The 20481-nt window shown below is 39.4% G+C and overlaps 1 protein-coding gene across 1 annotated transcript; it reads left to right on the top strand.

The window, feature by feature from the left end:
• The first annotated feature begins 2105 nt into the window (after positions 1-2105).
• Positions 2106-16268, top strand: LOC111246256 (BTB/POZ domain-containing protein KCTD5-like). Its single transcript, XM_022795551.2, has 6 exons — positions 2106-5214; positions 10429-10537; positions 11070-11116; positions 11472-11631; positions 11816-11919; positions 12259-16268. The coding sequence occupies exons 1-6, from the start codon at positions 4990-4992 to the stop codon at positions 12286-12288; spliced, it is 675 nt and encodes a 224-aa protein (XP_022651286.1). The 5' UTR covers positions 2106-4989; the 3' UTR covers positions 12289-16268.
• The last annotated feature ends 4213 nt before the right edge of the window (positions 16269-20481 follow it).

The following is a 20481-nucleotide window of genomic DNA, read 5'->3' as shown; positions in this document are numbered from 1 at the left end:
CAAATCAAATCCATTTATATTAGAACAAGCTGATGAAACAGCTGCCCAAAGGTAACGGAGCAGGTGGGCGATGCAGCTGAAACGGGATAATTGTTGTTGTATGGTATACTTTTACCTTAGGCTAGATGTATTATAATAAAACAAAATTAGTTAAATCAATCAACACCAAACACGCGAGGGTGAGACCAAGTGGTCCATCTGTGTCGTCTGTGTCCATTTGCCTATCTGCTTGTTTGACAACCCGAATTTTGATCTGTCGCTAGAAATTCATCCTGGTAAGACTTGCAGATAAGATATAGCATGATTGAGTATTTTCTCTCAACAGAACGAGTTCGATTTCCTTCATAGATAGTGATGTTAATTTCGTTAGTGAGAAACCGACGCCAGCAACTATTTTCTCGTTTTCCACGCCTAATAACAGCGCCGCACCAGCGTTCGACGTCACAACAGTTCGTTCAAGACATCCACCAGCATTGTCCGCGTTGATATATCATCAAATATATATTTCTGTGAACATTGTATTCAGCGTATGTTACTTGATAAACTACCTTTAAATTTTATTCTGGAAGAAGTTATTAACTGTCCTATTAGGGAACAGCTAATTGTCGTTCAATTTTACCTCTGTTCTTAATATAATTAACTTTTCACCTTTACACGGGTAAAATGCGCTCAGTAATAAAATAATCTGGGGCGAAGCTCGCGAATGGCCCTCTACTATTAAAGGCCTGTTTCAGTGCGTCTGTCTGTCTGTTACTACCAAATGAATCATCAAAGCTCTAGCCTAGAAAAAAGCCTTACGTTAAGTAGAGCCGATTGAACGAACACATTTTCCTGGAAGCTTCTTTTTTAATAGAGCCTAAGCTCATTTTTCTTTTGAAATTTGCTGGAGAGTAGTTGCAAATGTACGAAAAATTTATATTTTAAAGCTGTTTATTTTTGTAGTTTTACAAAACAGGTGCTGCATTAGACTTCAGGGGAAGTTTTTGACATCTCGCTTATGGCAAAACAGCGGAGTCTAGCTGATGGGCTCATGTATATATTCGAAACTCGTGCCCACCGTACCAAAAGTATTACTGCGTATTGTAAGGTATCGACGTTATAAAGTTTCAGGTTTTGCAAAAAAATATTAGGAAATGAGGTGGTCTATGCTGGAACAAAAATCCTATTACGAGTAAAGGTAGTCAATATGGTGATCCTATCGACAGCTCGGCCTCTTCGGATTACTGGTATTAAGCCGCCTGTTTCTACGGTTCATCGAAACCTGTCGTAGAGGTGGCAGCGGGGAATAAGTTATGAATTAAGAAAGTATTTTCGTTACAAAGCCCACAATGCGCTCTATCTCATTTAATCAATCCTAACATTCCCGTAAAAAATGTTAAATTTCCTTGGTTTCAGGTATTTCAAAGTTTAAATGAAGATTAAGGTAACTATATTCAATGAATACGTCGATTTCATGTTTGAAAATCAATAGTATGTTATTTGTTACGTATTTTCTCATTACGATATTATTTTAGATCAATCTGTATCACATCGATACTTATTTTACTGAATGCCCTTTATGATAAAACTGTAAAGCGTCTCGCTGAATGTTATATTTAAACTACCACGAAAATAAACATGGCAAATACTTTTCCACGATACTGGACGAACGTATTGAAGTTGAAAATTGGCAATTATACTTAAAGTAGAGCAACATGTAACCAAAGGAGACTAATCCGTGCACCCATATTAAGATCGAGCGCACCCGGAACCCTTGCGACATTTACTGGAATATTCTTACTTAAACTGAGGCAAATTTTCATAAGCCTTCTCGAATGACTGCTACTAGTTAACTGATCGATAGTAACTTATTGACCAGACGAGTCTGAGCGCATTTAACTGGGCGTATTTCTCTCAAACGATTCATAATTGTTAGCAGTCGTATCAACAACTTTTCTACTCTCCACAACAGTTCCCGTACCCATCTCCACCTTCCAGTCTTAATTTCCTTTTCGCTTTTGCTCGTGCCTCCTCCTCTCTCTTTTAAATTGTCGTCTGGCATTTTGAACAGAACTAAAAAAACAGAAGCGGTTCGTCTAAAGAACTCTATTCCACGTTGTTGCTACGAGAATCCAGTGTTCTTAATAATCCTCAACCTTTCCGTGGCTTTTCGGCTGCTATTGGTAGAGCCACTAACGTCCGTCTTCTTCATCAGTTTGTCGTTGGCTGTTGTTGTTTTTGTTTATTTCCCTCCCCACCGCTATTGACCTCCGTGTGCGCGCTCTCCAGTCCGCCGCGCGTCGTATATAGTCATGCTGCCTGTTCCTTGCGTCTGCTTGGCCGGGTGTTGCGTTGGGTTGTATTCTACTCGTTTGCACTCAGCCCTTCTCGCTCTTTCTTTCGTTTTCCGTATGTGCTCTCTACCAACGGCCGTGTTCTCTACTTGCGCCAGCTGCCTTTTGTCTTGCTACCGTCCCTTTTCGTACTGCTGGCGGTAGCGATCGTTCTATCCACTGCTGGTCCTTGACTACTCGTTCATTAGGCAGTTCGCTCGTTTGTTTGTCCCATCGTGCGCTCTATCGTGTCTAACGTTACTTGCGGCGCGGTAGACACGTCGTTGTATCTTTCGTAGCGCTGTTGTTGCTGTGTTGTTTTGCGCTTAGGACTGTCGAGGCACTGATACCGCCACAAGGTGACGGTAGGCACTGTGCCGTCGGCTGTAGCGGCGATCGACGTCAACGTCGTCGTGTCGTATCGCGCTGCGATTCTTTCCCACTCTGTTAGGTTCTCCCTCTCTCTGTTAGGTGCTCTCTCAGTCTTTTTGTATGTGTTCTGCTCTGGTTCGCCCGCTACGACCAGAGCGAGCGATTCGCCGACACTTCGTCGTGCTCTGCGGGGCAGTCGCTCATCGCGCCAGGGGAACGAAGCCGAGAACGAGTGAGTGCGTGCTGTCGTGCTGGCTAGCTTATAGTAATGACGAAGCCAGTGACTGACCCTATGACAACAGAGATAGCGAAGAGGTGGCAGAGGGACTAGTGTGTCTCGTGCGATTGCGGCGGCAGCGGCGATTGTCCTGAAACGGCTGCCGCCGCTGGCTTCTGTTGATCCTCCTGCCACCCCACTTTCTTCTACGTTACACTCGCTCTTAATGCCAAAGCCGTTAGAAGCGTTTCGTCGTTTCAGGTGCATCATGACTGTTTCTGACGGATTAAGGACAATTGAAGACTATTCTCGGCAGCGTGTTCCTGCTGCAGGTTGTTAGTGAGTATGAGAAGCGGCAAGTGAACCGGTCAGCGTTCGCCATCGTAGTTGTTCGTGGTAGATAAAGTAATGGTATACCATCCACACTAGTGCAGGCGGCTGACGCTGCTTCTTCTACTGCCATAGCAAAGAATATTCGTCGCTATGTGTATTGCATCGCGCTCGTAACTGCTTACTGTTCGTCACTCTTCTTTCGTTGGGTAGCTGCGTTGTTGCTATGATTATCCTAATTAGTTAGCAGTAAGCGCATTATTACGAGCATTGTGTATCGCGATGAGCGAAAACTAAAGGTGGATGGATGACACAGCTTTGTTTTGTAAGCGCGTGTGGCTGTAAGTGCTCCTGGAGCTGGTCGTATTGCTGCAGAAGCAATAATAGCGAAATAGTATAATATTATATGCGGTTGACTGTTAATAGTACTATTACGATTGCCATTGACAACGAGTGTGTGACTGGATACTAAGCAGACACCGTTTGAAAGACAGACGGATCAATAGATGAAGGACGAAGGAAGCGATTCACTGCTGGATCTGCGTAAAGCAGAACGACAGAGAATCGGAGAGCGCCAAATGGCACCAATGGTGGAATAATAAAAGATCGGAAAAAAAGCGTTCTTCATTCGATTACATTGTGCACACCACGATGGTCATCGGTTAAACGGCTCCTTGAACCGTTTGAGCAACTTTAGCTAAATTTAGCCTTTTTCATACCTTTTTCCGTTGCCGTATAGACAGAGGGACGAACACGTAGTAGTGGCGTTATTCGATTTTTCATGCTAGTAGCAATTGACGCTCTATTTGATTGGTTGCACCTGACATAAAAGTAACTAAGAACAAAGAAGCGTTGAAAAAAAGTAATACATAAAAAGGACAAGACACAGAGCGTACAGACATAATCTGAAACATCTGAAAGTGTTCCTCCTGTTAACGGTCGTGCTGACGCCGAAGGACGAAATAACCTTCTCGGAGAAATCGCCGTCAGTAGGCTTGTTGAAGCTGTGAAGTGCTACAAAACTGTGCCAAAGCCGAGTAAAACGATAGCAATAGAAGAATACCGAATACCAAGTAACCATAGTGCGATTACAATGGAGCGCAATTTTAGTTTGGTGGACCTTGTTAAATCTTCAAGTTGATAAACTACGTTTACAACCACAGCCTTGAATCAATCATTTGCTTACTGACCAGATATCGAACGTCGGACTCAGCGGAAATTCATCTCCAACAGATATCTCTGATGCATTTACCTCTTAAATATTGCCTATCTTTCACGTTTTCGCTGCCTCCCTTACTAATGCGGAGAAATATTTGGCCTGTTAGTATTTGAAGGTCTTATCTGCTTATGAGAACTTACCAGACAAGCCATTTAGCCAAGAAGCAAGAGGATTTTTGTCTGAAACGGATCTGTAAGGTGGATGAGACGAACGTAGATAACGCTTTAGATTACTTTTACTGAGCGCCACAGATAGCTCAGCTTCTCACGACAGGTCTTTTAGTGCAAGCGATTCTTGCGCGATGTAAGTGGAGTACATGAACCTGGCGGCCACTAGTGTGGCAGTTACTGCTGTGCGCAACTGTAGAGGTGTGCAAGCGTTTAAGCGTGTATTTGACGAAGACGACCACGACAAGGCGCAATTCGATGTGATATTATGTAAATTTGCGTGTGTTGAGCTATCCGTGTACAGTTGGAGAGAAAACGCGCACAACGACGCAGGACGCACGACGAATACACGAACGTACAATAGTAGCAACGATGAATTTTCATTGCAGCGACAAATCGCGAACTGAACAGCAACAGGAACATCAACAACAACAGCAACAGCAACAAATGCAGCAGGGTCGTCGTAATTCGACTCAGTGGGTGCGTCTAAACGTAGGTGGAACGCATTTCCTCACGACGAAGACAACTCTGGCAAGGGATACAAATTCGTTCCTCTACAGACTCTGTCAGGACGACCCTGATCTTAACTCCGACACTGTAAGCCCTCTAACGTCCAGGTTATACTGTAATGGCAATTTTTTAAAGAAAGAAGTAACTGTTAGTAGGCTGAGCAAGACTTACAAAAAGTAGATGCCTAATATATGTTCATACCATAATTAATGTAATATGTTTGAAGAGTTAAAAAATAAGCTGTGAATACTTGTTATAAGAACAAGTAGAAGCTGACTCGTGAGCTCAGACTATTTGCAATAGGCTATAATCAATTTACGTCTTTTGAGTTGCAAATTTTAATAGTGGAACACATTTTCTGTTTTTTTTTTTAATATATGCAAATTTTTGGGTAAATCGACACATACGTACCCGATATCAAAAGACGTTTTCAATTTCAAGATATACGTACATGTATTTAATTTGAAAACGTAACACGTGATCTCTTGAGAACCCTAGGTTATATCGTGTATTGTTAACTTCTTATCTAATCTAACATTATATATATCGGCTATTGTATAGGATACCTGTACCGTGAGCCTGCACGTACTTAGGTTCCGGCTTCGCCGTCACCCAATAAATTTCTAAGATCAACTAATCATCACTGTAAAAACGTTAATCGCAGGCTACTTGATATATTTCAACTTATCAGTTTACAACCTGAAAGTTATATAATAACGAGTGAACTAATGTAATCATAAGGGATGGTGTAAAGTGTGTACTAGGAAGATACGGAAGAAAGAAACTCTTCTCGTATCAATTGAGTCTGCTTCTCAGTTGTCATTACTGAGAGGGAGTACCCAAAGCCTGCCCAGATATAGCGTTTTGCCTTTTTGCTCTCTGTGTATCTGTAATACACATGTTAAGCGTGGTTTTCTGCAATGACAAATAACGGCTATCAGCTGACATATCGTCAACTTGTTCGAAAACCAAAGAATTACTTATTACACCACTAATACTGTTAAATGCCTTATGTCCAATATATAACGTAGCGAAAGCATTTTTTTACTCTGTAAGCAATGGATTTGTCGGTTACTAAAAAGCAAAACACTCATCTGAGAATTTCAACTCCGAAGACCTGTACGAAATTGTAAGCTTTTTTAATTGTATCCCAGTTGCTTTGTACCAGTACGTAGATTTATAAAAACTTTTCCATTAGTTCGAGGCTACAGTACCTGAAAAAGGCAGAAAAACAGTACCTTAATAAAAGCTAAAATACGAGAAATCAACTTTATTTGTGATGACAATTTTGGTTGAACATGCGCTGAACCTAATTCCTTGCAAGTTCGCAATGCGATGTACCCGAAGAATATACTATATTTTTCTTTATGATCTTTGTTTAAAGCTTACCATTTGTTTTGCAGACAGTTTTCTTTCTGATACCCTATTTTGTATAATATAGATTCTTTAGCCGTTGTAGGCAAGCGACAGTATAGTTATCCACGATCGACCTTCTCTCTCCAGTACTTCATAACCGTTGTATACTGTCGCTTGACGAAATGTTTACCTTTTCATTTGAATAAAGCCAACGAGAAGTACGCTGATTATGTGTAGTCAGCGGTTATCGTTTGCTTCTAAATTGTGTATCAAGTATCTAGTATATCGATTGTTCATTGGTCGTTGGTCAATAGTCTAAACATACATTCTTTATTTTATTGGTCTATTTACAGAACGCTTTATCTATCTCCGTTTAATAAATACAACGCATAAGGTATTCGAGCTAAATTGGAACCAAATGTCATCCGTTTATAAGCTGTACGAAAACGGAAAAAGTTACTTGTATCATTGTAAAATTATTTGCATATTTCGACAGAAACGTAATTTGTGAGCGCGCTTACGCGATGTGACTGCAAACATTCCCAAATATTCAAGATTGCAAAAGTGTCAAAAAAAATACAACCGGAGAAGGCGTAAAATGTTAAGGTGAGACTAATAGCTGCGACTTGCCTGAACAATTGGAGATTAAGAGGCTCCTCTTGAAAGCAGCTGCAATTTCTGCACCAAAATAACAGTGTCGCCGAAAATGGCTTTTTGTACCAAGTGGATAGGCTTTCAAATTTTTTAATCTGATCTTGTGGAGTGGATGTTCTGTTTTGCTTCATGGAAGTCTTTTTCAAACTCTTCAGAAACCGAATGAAAGCTGGCAACAATATAAATCGTCGATTTCGGAAAATATTAAGTTCATCATTTTTGTGTAAATTCGTCCAGCGTAAAGACATTGAACTACAGCTAATCTGGGCCTATATTCTGAACACGAATCTCCTGCCTTCGCTGCGATGATTTGGTTGCCTTTGTTCGAGATATTATCCTAGAGTATTGATCAACAAACTACTAATTCTGTCTACTGTACATTCTGTATTAAGTATACTTAAGAGATTTGCAAGTGTCAGATGTGATGCAGAATTGGAATTTACCTATAAGGATCTATGTTCATACAGTCTATCATATATGCTTCGTTCGATTATTGGAGATCGGCGCCCACTTTGCAAAAATATTCTTTAAATCAAGACATTTAAAGCATTGCAGGTAACCTGTGCAACTGAGAAAGTCGTTGCAGGATACTGTAAAAATACGGGATTGCTGTGCTTCTTTTTTATGCGAATGTCGACGGATCTGTTCGCCCATGCTGCCACTCGACCAAGGCGTTGTTTAGCCCTTTCAAACATGCTTCTGATGACATCAAACGGCAGCGGATAGGGCGAAATGAGATCGAATCGGCTATTTATGATTTCCTGTGCGAGATGACAGGATTGTCGACAGTCTCTATCGTCGTTGTGGTTGAAGCATCGTACGTTATTCCCTCTTCAAAGAACGCCTTCAGCGCTTGTTTGTGCCAGAGTATTGCGTTGATTGTCTGTGTGAATGTGTATGGGTTCGGATATATGCGCAGACTATATTGGGAGAAGTTTGAACGCTAACGGAATTCCCAAAATGATTCTATAAGGCGGCTTGGCAAGGTTTGTCCCTATACGGACATCGAAGTCACCTCCTCCGCCATCACTGCCAGCACGGCTACTGCCACCACTGTCACTCTTTGGTGGTAAAACTAAATATGAGTTTAGATAGTTATTGTATTTGTAGTATTCTCAGCAACTTCTACCCCTTTCGGTTCTCTCGGCCAACAGGCCATAGCAAGCAGTCACTAACCCCCAGAGCCCAAAGGCCTCGATTGCGGGACCCTTATGCCAGTGATCGAATTAAGTTCACCAATGAACCTCAGCCTCAGCCGCAGCTTTCATTTCTGCCACTGCTACACGCACACCCCATGCTGAGACCCTGCACAGCCTGCTAACGTCAGTGGGGCGTACGTCAACGGCTCCGGTTATGGTGGTGATGAGCGCGGCGCGGAATGCCATTCTACAGAAAGAGCAATGGGCGCGCGTGAGAACAGAAACTAACCAAATGCTAGTCTATGTACCGTATTGCCAGCGACCCTCACGCACACTCGCAGGGATACGCAGACGAGCACCGTTTGTTGTCAGCGTTCTCTCTCTGATTGACGCTGTGTCAGAACTGATCGTTCCCGCCGGCCTAAACAAATGCACAAATATATCTGGGTTGCTTCGTCCACTTTCTTAAATCGTGTTTTTGGTCACAGTATGCACATACTCAAACTTGGTCATAAATAAAGTGGTATAGTATCATAGGCCGGGTGTAAACGTAAATGGCTTCTTTTTCATTAGAGCAAATACGACGACAGATCGTTTAGTGGTCGTCGAAACATCTGTTTGTGTGTGCTCACATCCTGACAACCTATTGCAATGGTTAGATGTAAGGGTGAAATACACTGATGTGAATTTTATGCTATTAAAGACCCTTCTTCGTTCTGGGAGTTTCGGCTGAGTTCGAAACTAGACCAAGCCCGGCTATAGGGACGATACTTAGTCATAGCCGGCTTTGGCTGGATTTGGTTGTCTAATCATCGAGTTACTTTCTGGACCATGAATGTTCCTGCTGTTTCTGGCACTAAACAATGTATGTGCAATGCCATTCCTAGCTACGTTGTATTGTATTATGCTAATAAGCTGTTATGCATTTATACGGCAGAAATAACGAGGGACATTCCCGTTTCCCAACCGTCCGTTTATCGGTTTTCGTTGCTGGGCTGACACATCAGTAAGTCTAGAACCAGGGATCTAAAGAGAACGATGAAACTAGATGAGTGGTACCAAAAGGTGTATTGTAAAGCCTGTTTTAGATAAACTTTGTTAAGTAAGATAATTTGTCGCTGCTGCTTTTTGTAAGAGTTTCCTTCGAAATGGCCTCTTTTAGAACATTGCCATTATGATGCACATATATGCACTAGTAGGTAAAAACAGGAAAACAATTATGATGCAATAATTTGCTCGTAAGGAGCTGGCTAGTTAAAGTGCTACTGTTGGCTGATGATTTTAATTGTAGGTCTGCCCTAACCCTTTTGAGGATAAAGCAGCTAGCTGGCGATGTCAAGCATCTTCCGATGATTACTTGAAATGATGTCATTTATTTTTTTCATGAGCAACTAATATGGTTTGAGTGTGTCAAATGACTACACATTGTACATTAATAAAGGCGAAGGCATGTGACATGCCTGTTCACTGTGCTGTTGTTTCATTCATTTAAGACAAGTTTTAATAGCTCAGCCATAATAATTAAAATATTAGTATTAATATATGTAGTCGTGAACTAAATCAGCTGCACAACGTCAGAACAGCTGTACTGTCGCAAACATGGCTTACCAATAAACCACGCGAAGTAACAATACGTCGAATTTATTTAATATTTTATATATACATATTATGTTTTGGTAAGTTATGCTAGCCAGGCGGGTATTTCAAGATGAATAAATAAAGCAAAACGAGTTCTTGAGACATCTGTGTGTTCATTCATATTCATTTATTTGTTCAGCGCATTCAAATTAAAGTTATTAAATCAGAAAACCTTAGTTAAAGTTCTGCATAGGTCGTTCAAAACATCCAGATCACTCTTTCGATTTTAACTCATCTGGGTGGGCTTTAGGCTTTTTTTTTTGTTGTGTCATCTAGCTTGATTTTTTGTTGTCTGATATGACTCAAAATTGTTCATTGCATTAATGTTTACTTTTCATTGCCTTGAAATGCCCAAAACTGATAACTAAAGAATAATGGTTCTTTACTACTGATTTTTAATAGACATCAGAAAACATTGAACTATAATTCAATCTCTAGTGAAGGAAGACTATGTTTATTTTCGCAGCCACCTGTGTAAATTTCACCACTTCTTACTGTCATGTTCGGTTAACAGGATGAAACAGGAGCGTATATGATCGACAGGGACCCTACATACTTTGGGCCTATCCTAAACTACTTGCGCCATGGCAAACTCATTATTGAGAAGAACCTCTCTGAGGAAGGTATGTACAGATTATGGAGTCGTAATACCGAACATTATTGCAATAGGAATCTGACTTTACTAAGCAAGTGGTTGTTACCATCAAGCCTAAAGTTTGCCAACGGTCGTTGTTCTTTTAAAATTTTAGGAAAACCACAGTTTTTCGAAAATTGCAGTCTTTGTGTTGTCCTTAGAACAAGTGGATAAAGGTAAATAAAACATGAATACTCGCAGAGTAAATTAAAAGAACTATTCCTAGTCGACTCAAAGAAGCTTTTTTTAGCAAAATACTCCTCTAATCGCTTTACAGCGTTCTTTTGCTTTACAATCTGGAGCTTTGTCAAGGAAGTAGATCAAATTAATGATGACTAGGAATAAAGAATTAACCAAAAGTAAATGTATGTGTTTCGAATTAGCAATCGCGTCATGTGCAGATTGTGATCCCATAAATGCTGGCTATAATATAAGGCATCTTATCACGACTACTGATAGGAGCTGTGCGCTGTAGTAACACATCTTCTCGTTTGTTGCGTGTTTCTAAATCTGGCCCGTAGGTGTGCTCGAGGAAGCTGAATTTTATAATATTACGGAGCTAATCAAGGTAAGCTCGGCGTGGATAGACTATAATTGACGAAATCAGTTTAAAAAGAATCATGACATTTATCTATGTCATCTTTATTTAGAATATCATTTGTGCAAAATGTTAGCAAATATTGCAGTTTTCCTTATATATCTATACAAAAGCTCTTTTTTAAAATATCTCAACAGAGCCTTTTAAGTATTTGGTATAGCCGTGGCCAGAAGAATTTCTGACTACAAGCAACCTACTGGGCTCGCTGAAACAAATAAGAATATCGTATTGTAGAAGTCGAGTAATTCGCTAAAATGTGGGTCTATCCAATAAAATGAGCAGTAACTAATTCACTTTTTTTCTATAAATTTACTTCGTTTTCTAGATGCTCAAGAAAGCAATAGCAGATCGGAACTCGAAGACAAAGCTGGCATCTGACGGGCACAAACACGTTTATCGAGTACTACAGTGCCACGAGGATGAACTCACGCAAATGGTGTCGACGATGAGTGACGGCTGGAAATTTGAACAACTCATTCCGATCGGTAATAATTGTATTATTATTGAGCCTTTTTTAAAGTAATTTAGCTGGTAACGTCAAGCCAACACCTCGGGCAACAAAAATAGAAAGAAACATGGCACATATAGGTATGGGGCTACGATTATCACTAATAGGTCGTATTAGTTTAATTTTTTACGGTGGTGTCCTGTTGAATCGAAACGTTTCAGGCTCGTCGTACACGTACGGGACGGACGATCAGGCCGAATTTCTCTGCGTGGTGTCACGGGAGTGCGCCAATTCACAGGGTCTCGAAGGGAAGGATCGCGCGCAGGTACATATATTTTTTTGAAAAATATCACGATGTAGCTTGCAACATGTAGTATTGAAAAAAGGAAGATACCTTTTCGATACGGAAAATCTTGTTCAATTTGCAACGTATGAATCTTACACTCTATCGAATTAATTACTGAGATTCATTAACAAAGGAAAGACAACTTGCAAGAAGACGGTCTGTTTCCAAAGGCGAAGTTCGAATGTGGATTAGTTCAATACAGGATGTTAAAAAAAGGTGTCCGTGTAAAGTGTTCAAAAAGACATGCAGCTCTATGGAATTAATGTGTCTACTTTAATATGCCTGCTAAGCTTGTTCAACCGGTTTTTTGTGTTTTAGCTTATTCAGCAGAAAGCCGCACGGATGTGATTCCGATAGGGGATCTCGGTAGATCCCGACACTCGAGGCGGCTTTAAGCGACACTCCCCTCAAACCGACAAACGCCTTTTTTTGCACATCCCAGGATCGCCTTCCTGCGCAGGACTACTACAGCAGTCTGATATTTGGATTAGCCACCAACTGTTGGTTGCGCGGTCACACAAATAGTCGATTTTACGAGCCTATTTTATCTTCAACGAAAAGAAGACGTCCAGGAAGACACATGCATGTGTTGAGACGACTTGTGAATAACTTACAAGAGTCATATGACTTACTAGCATATTCTATTATCTAGCAGCTGAATCGATTTCATTAGCGACACCGGCACTTTTAAGGGTACACGAAGAGGTTCCAGCATAATGAGAGCACCAAATCAAGATAATAGTTAGACAATTGGCAACGAAATGAATGTCAACGAATATGGCCGAAGAAAACCGAAAAGGCTTCAATGTATGTATGCTTAAGCGACGTTTTAACGTGTCAGCTTCTTCACTCATTAACATTAGGACAATTTGGACTGCGCTTATATTGGACATTGTATATTTGGGGGTAGCTGAATCAGTGCGTTTGTACCGAATAGATAATGGTATGTGTATAGAAGTAAATATAATCATACAGGAGGCGTCTGTACATGGCATAAACCGAAAACCGTAGTGATCGGTGCCCGCGTCAGGCAAACAGCTGCTTAACGGTTGGGCTTGGTAAGATCACTCTTGGTGGGCTCTTCGTAAGACCGAATAATTATAATTGCATCTCGTTCGATTTATAATTATCTGTGCATCACAACAAATGTGATGTGAGATGTAATTACTAATAAAGAACGGCAGAAATATAATTCCATTCGGTCCTTTACCTGGTTATGTGGCGCATTGCGAAAAGAATCTGACTCCAAGCATGCGAGGCTCACGTAGGAGCCATCCACGGACAACAGTATAAGGCGTGCGAAAAAATGTCGATGAAGAGAACGATGGTGGCTGTCTGTTGACTATATGAAAAGTCTAAAAACTATTGCAGCAAGTCTATAATAATTATTGAATGATTATGTTTTTCGGATGGATTACTGTATGATAATCTCAAAGGCCTTTTACATTCGCCAACTTTTTAAATAAAAGAAGAATTAAGCATCTTATATTGGGATTCGGGCTATTTGCATTTGGCTGAGTGCGACCTACTTAACGAAAAATTAGATTGCCACTAAACAGGCGACGAAGGCTTATTTTAAAGATGATTATCTTGACAATTTAACTATTGTTATTATTACTACCTCGTTAAGCGAATATAAAAATGTTTCCGTATCCGTATAGGAAAGCTAATTCGATCGTTAAGCGACCACCGAGTGGCTTATAGTAATGAGCGACACGATTCATTAGTTGGTCCTATTAAGAAATGACGCCACGGACTGAAAGTTCTAGTAATGCATATACAGGAGAAAAGTTACTTGCCAAATTTAAATTTCGTTTTTAGTCTACACTGACAAAGATTTCCTTCAAACCTACTATTAATTTCATTAAGGGCGAGAGGATTTTCACAATGAAAATCTATTCTAAAAGGAACCCACTATTAAGCCGCATCAAATCATCGAAATTGTACCGCGATGTAAGCAAAAAATGAGCTGCGGGTAGTTATTGAAAACCCTGTATATATTTATACATATATGAAGTAACATCAGTAGGAATACGTCTTGAGAAAGAAGTGATAAACAATATTCTAATATTTAAGAAAAACAAATGTACAAGCTGAATGATTACGTGATTATGGTAATTGATTGCATAATTTCATTTACGAAATACTTGATAAGTATTGTGATTATAGCGGCAAAAGCCTCAGTATATTAATCTACATGAAATTCACATGAAGCGCGTCATATCTGCTGTTCTCTGTGCAAAATATGCTTCCCATTTTTATTCGATAGCGTTGAAAATTCAACATTCTCGAATCGTTGTTTTTTTGAAAATTAAGCTGGAATGGGCCTTTCTGGAAACCACAAATCGACGGAGTGCGTTTGACTCGTTCTGACAAACTGCCTCTAAACGCACTACGCAAGATATACGTATCTAACAAATAAGGAAACATTCCACGGTACCATCTGCAATAATAAAATTAACCTCATTCATGCACGAATGAGGCTAAGCCTGAGATTGTGTGGGTTTGCACAACTAGAAATCTGTGAGTGTGACTATAATGCCGTATTGTTTAGCGCAGTTTTAAACGTAGCTTATCCATCAGCCGATAAAAAGAAAAGTACTCTAGAGAATGACGAGTTCGGTTCCGTCGAAGTGGGCGGGGTAAAATCCGACTTCAGTATGGTGCCCCCCTCGTTATAAGCCGGTACATGATTCAACACGAACCTGATGTAACATCATCGTAGGGTTACTCTCACGTTGCATAGTGCGATGGGTATATGTGTAAGCGTCTTCAAATAATGTCTTCTCTTTTAACTCAGACACATGCTACTTAATAACTGGTCCGAGCTTTTCACAAGAAAACACAAGGAAAAATAGTACTTCTGGGCCAACAGTTAGTATACTGCGAATTAGACTAGGTTTTACATTACTTTTGCTAGGATACCGATTATCTCACCTTAATCTTTTTTTTACCTTTCATCAACAATCTAAGCTCGGGTCATTCTCCTGTACAGGGTTGATTTTTTGTTCTACTTGAATGAGTGGAAGGATCTACGGCGGTGACCCTTATACCTCACTTGCCTTATTTCCAGCAGATACAAATTTGGCAACTGTTTCTTCAACAATGGCCACTATCCTGCCTTTTACCATTTACATGTGAGATATGCTAGAAAAACGTGCTGACGGCTACTGCTAGAACACGGATATTACGACTGTAACCATTAATTAAGTATGAACTGTCAATGTTTTTATTACGCATATAAATATGGTTAATATTGCTGTTAATTATAGTGTGATGGAAAACCGCAAAACCAGTAAAGTAGGAATACAAGCTAGACTGGCAAAACGTGTCTAGTGCTTAGGATCTCTACTGAGAAATGAATGGTGCATGACGAACAGATTGTATCAAAATCGTTACTTATAATGATTGATTTTCAGTTAGAGTTACCGAAAAATTCATGTTTTAGGCTTTGACAATGTTGAGCAATGAAATCTTGATGAAAACACTTGACTAATAAATTCAGTTCTTAGTACTAGAATTACTCATGGTAGAAATCACAGCGAAGCCATGAGTATTATTATAGTTGTCATTATTAATACTCTCTATGCTATTTACAGCAACAAAACCTACTGCCCAACAGCCGGTCATGCAATCTCGAACTTATGACATCCGACATTTACTTCTTTATGACAAAGACACCTTACCTTAGCGATCGGTAAATACAGTTCAATGCACACCAGATTACAATGGTGACGATGATTAGGGTAAACTGAAGTACAGCTTACCAAAAAGCTGCGAATGCTGCATATGATAATGATGTAATATTTATCAACGGGGTTCTATATTTCGATACTTCTTTTTGGGACGGTTCAGCATAACTGACCTTTGACCAAGCGAGATACATTGCATCTCCACCGTTGAATGCACCGTAGCAAACAATGATGGTAACAAAGCAACACTGTGGATGTATCTAGTAGTTAATTACGATTTGCTCGAAGAGTAATGTATCGATCCTTCATAGCCGCCAGGTTTCTGTAAGATTCGCTGTTCACTCTTTCTCTACTTTCCTCCGAAAAATTAGTTAAATCACAAGCAGCCGCACACTAACCTCCAGGAGAATTTTCGAAAGAATTTCCTCATTTTAAGACCTGTTAACTACCTATTGCTAGAACTAAAAGTAATAATAAATTAAAAGAACTAATTTGTTTACTGAACGAGGCGTTACACATTGCGGAGGATGAAATAAGAGCTACAAATACGGTATGTGCACGCGCTGTAACACCTTACATTTCCGAAAGAAGTGACTGTTGACTAAAAAGTAAATAGATCCATAAAAGTCGCCCTAGCGTCCATTGTTCTTATTGAGCCTTTGTCATTTCGTAACACAAAGTTTATTAATTTAAAAGTGTAGTTATGCGAATGTTATTAAATCTATAATTTTTAGCAGCGTTTAGAGCAACTGTTAAAAATTTAGATCGTTATGATGTCCTATGTTCAATAAAATAGAGCATAATAAGCTGTGAAAACACTTAAAGCTTCTAACGATTACGCTAAATGCTGTTAAAAAATACATCATATACTACAAGACATTATCAAGATCCAACATAGTAGACGCACTCTGCACAGGTCTGAGAGCTTCCAAAGCAAGCTGCGAAAATGTGAATTACAAGAAATAATTCTCCAGTAACTCGTCGAGCAACTTTCGAAACGAATGCCATTATCATACAACGTTTAAGCGATAATTACCTTCCCATTGCTTATAATGGCACTTTCACATGGTTACCGGGACACATCCTTGAGTGTCGTTTTCTTTATATCGATTGGTATTGGCCTAAATATACATAAATGCGCAGACAATGTCAAATTAATATGCCTAAGATGGGCTTCTTGTGGATGTCCTTACGTGCGCGACAATAGCTCAAAAGATGCTTGCCAGGATAGAAGACGCAACTTGGTCGCTATAACGACGTATTAATTCAAGCCCGGTTTTAACTGCACGCGATCGCCCAAAGACTCGTCAGTTTTTTAAGCCACGCTTTACAACGTACATTACTTCTTGGGTAAAAGTTCTTTGGCGGTCAGTCCCTCGAAATCGGTGACAAGTTCGTCCGGATGATCTTTTCGATAGCGTTTCTGTCAAAAAGCGACCTCGGAACGTCATTTAGTACCGAGTTTCGATACGCGGCGCTATCAGCATCCCGGAGCTGAATAAGGCTAACTGCTTGTTGATTTTGACACTTTCCTTCATCGCCATTTTATCACCCTTTGGCATTTCACTCTCTGCGAGGTTTACTAGCTGAATGTGTCGGGACGTTGCGCTCGATCAGTTATTTTCATCATTGAGGTGCTGAACGAAAACTAAGAACTGCATGCGACTGGGAAAAATCCATGTTAATTGGGGCTGCCGGAATTGTCAATTTCTATTTTTAATCACGTTTTAGAACGTAACTTCCCGGGAGGTGGCTTCTTCGGTAGTCAGTCTACGTCGGTGACAAGCTCAACGGGATTACTTCTATAAAAAAATATCCATAACTTCTTAATTACGAATTTTTAGTCAAGAGATTCTAGGCCTGTTCGTTATAGATTTGGAAGCACATTGTACGGAGTAATGACTCTTTAGATTTAGAACTATACTTTGTTTATAGAATATAATATAAATTAATGATACTTCATCGTTGCCGCTCTAACAATACCTAGGCCTATTAATACTGACTCTGCCATCTACTTACTATGTGCAATGATACGACAGATGTGTCATGGATATATATAGTGAGATTAACTGAATTCTTAGACATTTATAGCGGTCTACGACGGTTTTAAACAGAGCGACAGATTTACGAGCGCTTCCCCATTATTTCTTATTGAACCCCGTGTTACCTTGAATTGTTCCATACCTGAATAAATGTTATAGTTGAACTTTTGAAATGGTTAGGGATATACCAACGTAATATGGCATAGCAGATGTAGGGGGACTAAGAATGCTCCAAGAAATCGGATGAGAGATCAGACTCATGAATAGCTAGTCTAATGGAACAAAAAAGTGTGCTGATTATTATATAAACAGGCATCATCATGGACAACACTATTTATTTAATCTAAAGCACCAGTAAAACTCATAGAGCGCGTTTGTGTTTAACTTACACAATTTAGTGACTGAATTCCATGAACGCTACTCTGCACCGTTTCACTTCGCGATGCCACAAAGGAGAATATATTAGACACAGCATGCAAGATGCTACCTAGATTTGTCGACACAGCATTCTGTTGCGTTGTTTGTGCCGCCCATGTAAGTCCAGTCGGACGTTTGTCGTAGGCCATTATTTCTACACGATTGTAAAGGTCTACTACTATTTTTAAATGTTCATCCATAATCAAATTCTTCGCTACAATACAACTGTCTCAAAATAGGATTTTCAGTTGTAGACTACCCAAATGTCCTAAATAATGAATTTGATACTCAATAATACCTGGAATTGGTATCAACAAGTAGAACGAAAAATTATATAATTGTACTTCATACAGTCATGAATTCAAAGTTCACACAGGTATTCAATAAACAACATACTATTACAATAATAAAGTATATGCTGTTTGACTAAGTAAAAAACGTAGACCCTGAAAAGAGTTCTATAGTTGTGTTGAAGATTTGTCGTCAAGCACTGAAAGCCCACCGATTAAAGAGCCTGTATCATAACACAAGGCATTTTGAAATTATTACGCGCCCTAAATTATCGTGATAAATAGTTCAAAGTAGTGACACTGAATTGGGCTGTGTGTGGGTTCATAGCTCGGTATCTCGACGCTGTTTACTCCAACAGCAAATTATCAAGTTCATGATTTCCCTAACGGTTTGTCTGTACACACAGTAACAACAACAAAGTCATTTTTAAAATAGTTATGTGGGGTTATAACCTGCATAATATGTAAGAATTTAACACTAGCACGTGCACGAATAGCATTCATCTATCTCGAAAAAAATTCAACACAAGTATGCGATGGTCCACATGACCAAATAAAACTGCAACATATTTTTTAGGGGATGCAACGATCAATGGTTCTCTATTTTCCCCGTTTTAAATGTAGCAGTACTGCTGTTTATTGGAAAAATAACCCACAGCATTAATAGGTATATTTATCTTCAATGTCTTCAAATTCAACCTTAGAAATCTTTAAACATTTTGTTTATTTTGCAATTCCCAATTTTTAAAAAGATTTTTTTTTTACCGCAAGCTAATTGAAAAATGTAGTATCTTAACGTATCTTTAATAAGCTTTTCGAACAGGGCATAGATTTCGTCCTAAGTTAATTATCTAAATCTATTATGTACCAATTTGATTTTACTACCATATGTACTTAATTTGACGAATCTGTACTGAATACCCTGCAGAAGGAGTCGGGGCATGACTTGTAAAGTGGATCGTGTTGTCAAGTAAACCAGTTCTCTAGTTGAGTCTCCGTGATGATGGTTACGCTCTTAAACACTCCACCTTTGTAGGTATTAAGTGGCGTGTTTAGGGGCTCCGCGTTTACCAGCTATCTGATCATGTTCTAGCTCCTACAATTGTTTTAACAAAAAAATCAGCTAACCGCAAGTCTAAACAATGTGTAAGAACATGAATCTAATTTTTGGTTGGCGACGGAACAAAACCGAAAATTGATTTATTAAAATCACAATACTGATTAAACACCTATCACGAAAGAGAAGCATTAATATCAGTCTAAACCAAATTAGCAGTAATGTGGCCGAAATGCGTTTTTTTGCGACATATAATAATAATAAAAAAATCCAGAATAAATCATTTTTGGTGAGCGGCCCAGGAAAGATTTCAAAGAACGTCTAATATCACGGATTAACTAGATTTCTTATATGGAGTTTCTTAATTTTCAGCTAAGTTATGCAGACTCCTGTGGGCGTTAGTGTACAATGGATCAATATTTTCACTAAAACACTTCATTAGAAATAAGCACTCGATAGTGATTAAAAAGTATATCTATGTTCTTGCGCCCATTCCTCCTACCACGCTGTGACAAAAACCGTGTTCTAATTACATGATGGGCTTTTTGTTTTATTTAAATACCGTTTTCTAAATCACCCACCTAACTGCGAAGCATTTTGAGACTGAGTCTTGCAATCCTGATCGTACTACTTTCTACCTCTCAGACGACGTCTTAATAAATACCGCAATTTACCGTAACCAAAATAACTAAAACCCTTATGTCACACGTCACCAACATCCACAGTTAGCATAATGTCTGAGACCTTAGAATGCAAGCTCTGAAAACGAATAGTATAAAGAGTATTTCGCTAATCCCATTACCAAGCAAACGCTAATACGATCAAATAACGTATTAGTGACAATAACTCAATGTCGGAAGCTTCGTAGAGCAATTAAACACATCGGGTCATCTATTATGCAAGAAAATAAAGGATAGATCCTTAAATTAAGATCGCTGAACGCAAACTATACCTGGCATACACTGACTGGAATTACGAATTAAGCTCTGCCCGATCCTGGACTTAAATATGGTATATATATATATATATATACAACACCAAAG

The sequence above is a fragment of the Varroa destructor genome, unplaced genomic scaffold (genome assembly GCF_002443255.2).
Source record: "Varroa destructor unplaced genomic scaffold, Vdes_3.0 BEIS01000003.1, whole genome shotgun sequence".
Classification (NCBI taxonomy): Eukaryota; Metazoa; Arthropoda; class Arachnida; order Mesostigmata; family Varroidae; genus Varroa; species Varroa destructor.
Note: the sequence above shows the minus strand (reverse complement) of the source record. Positions and strands in the feature narration are given on the sequence as shown.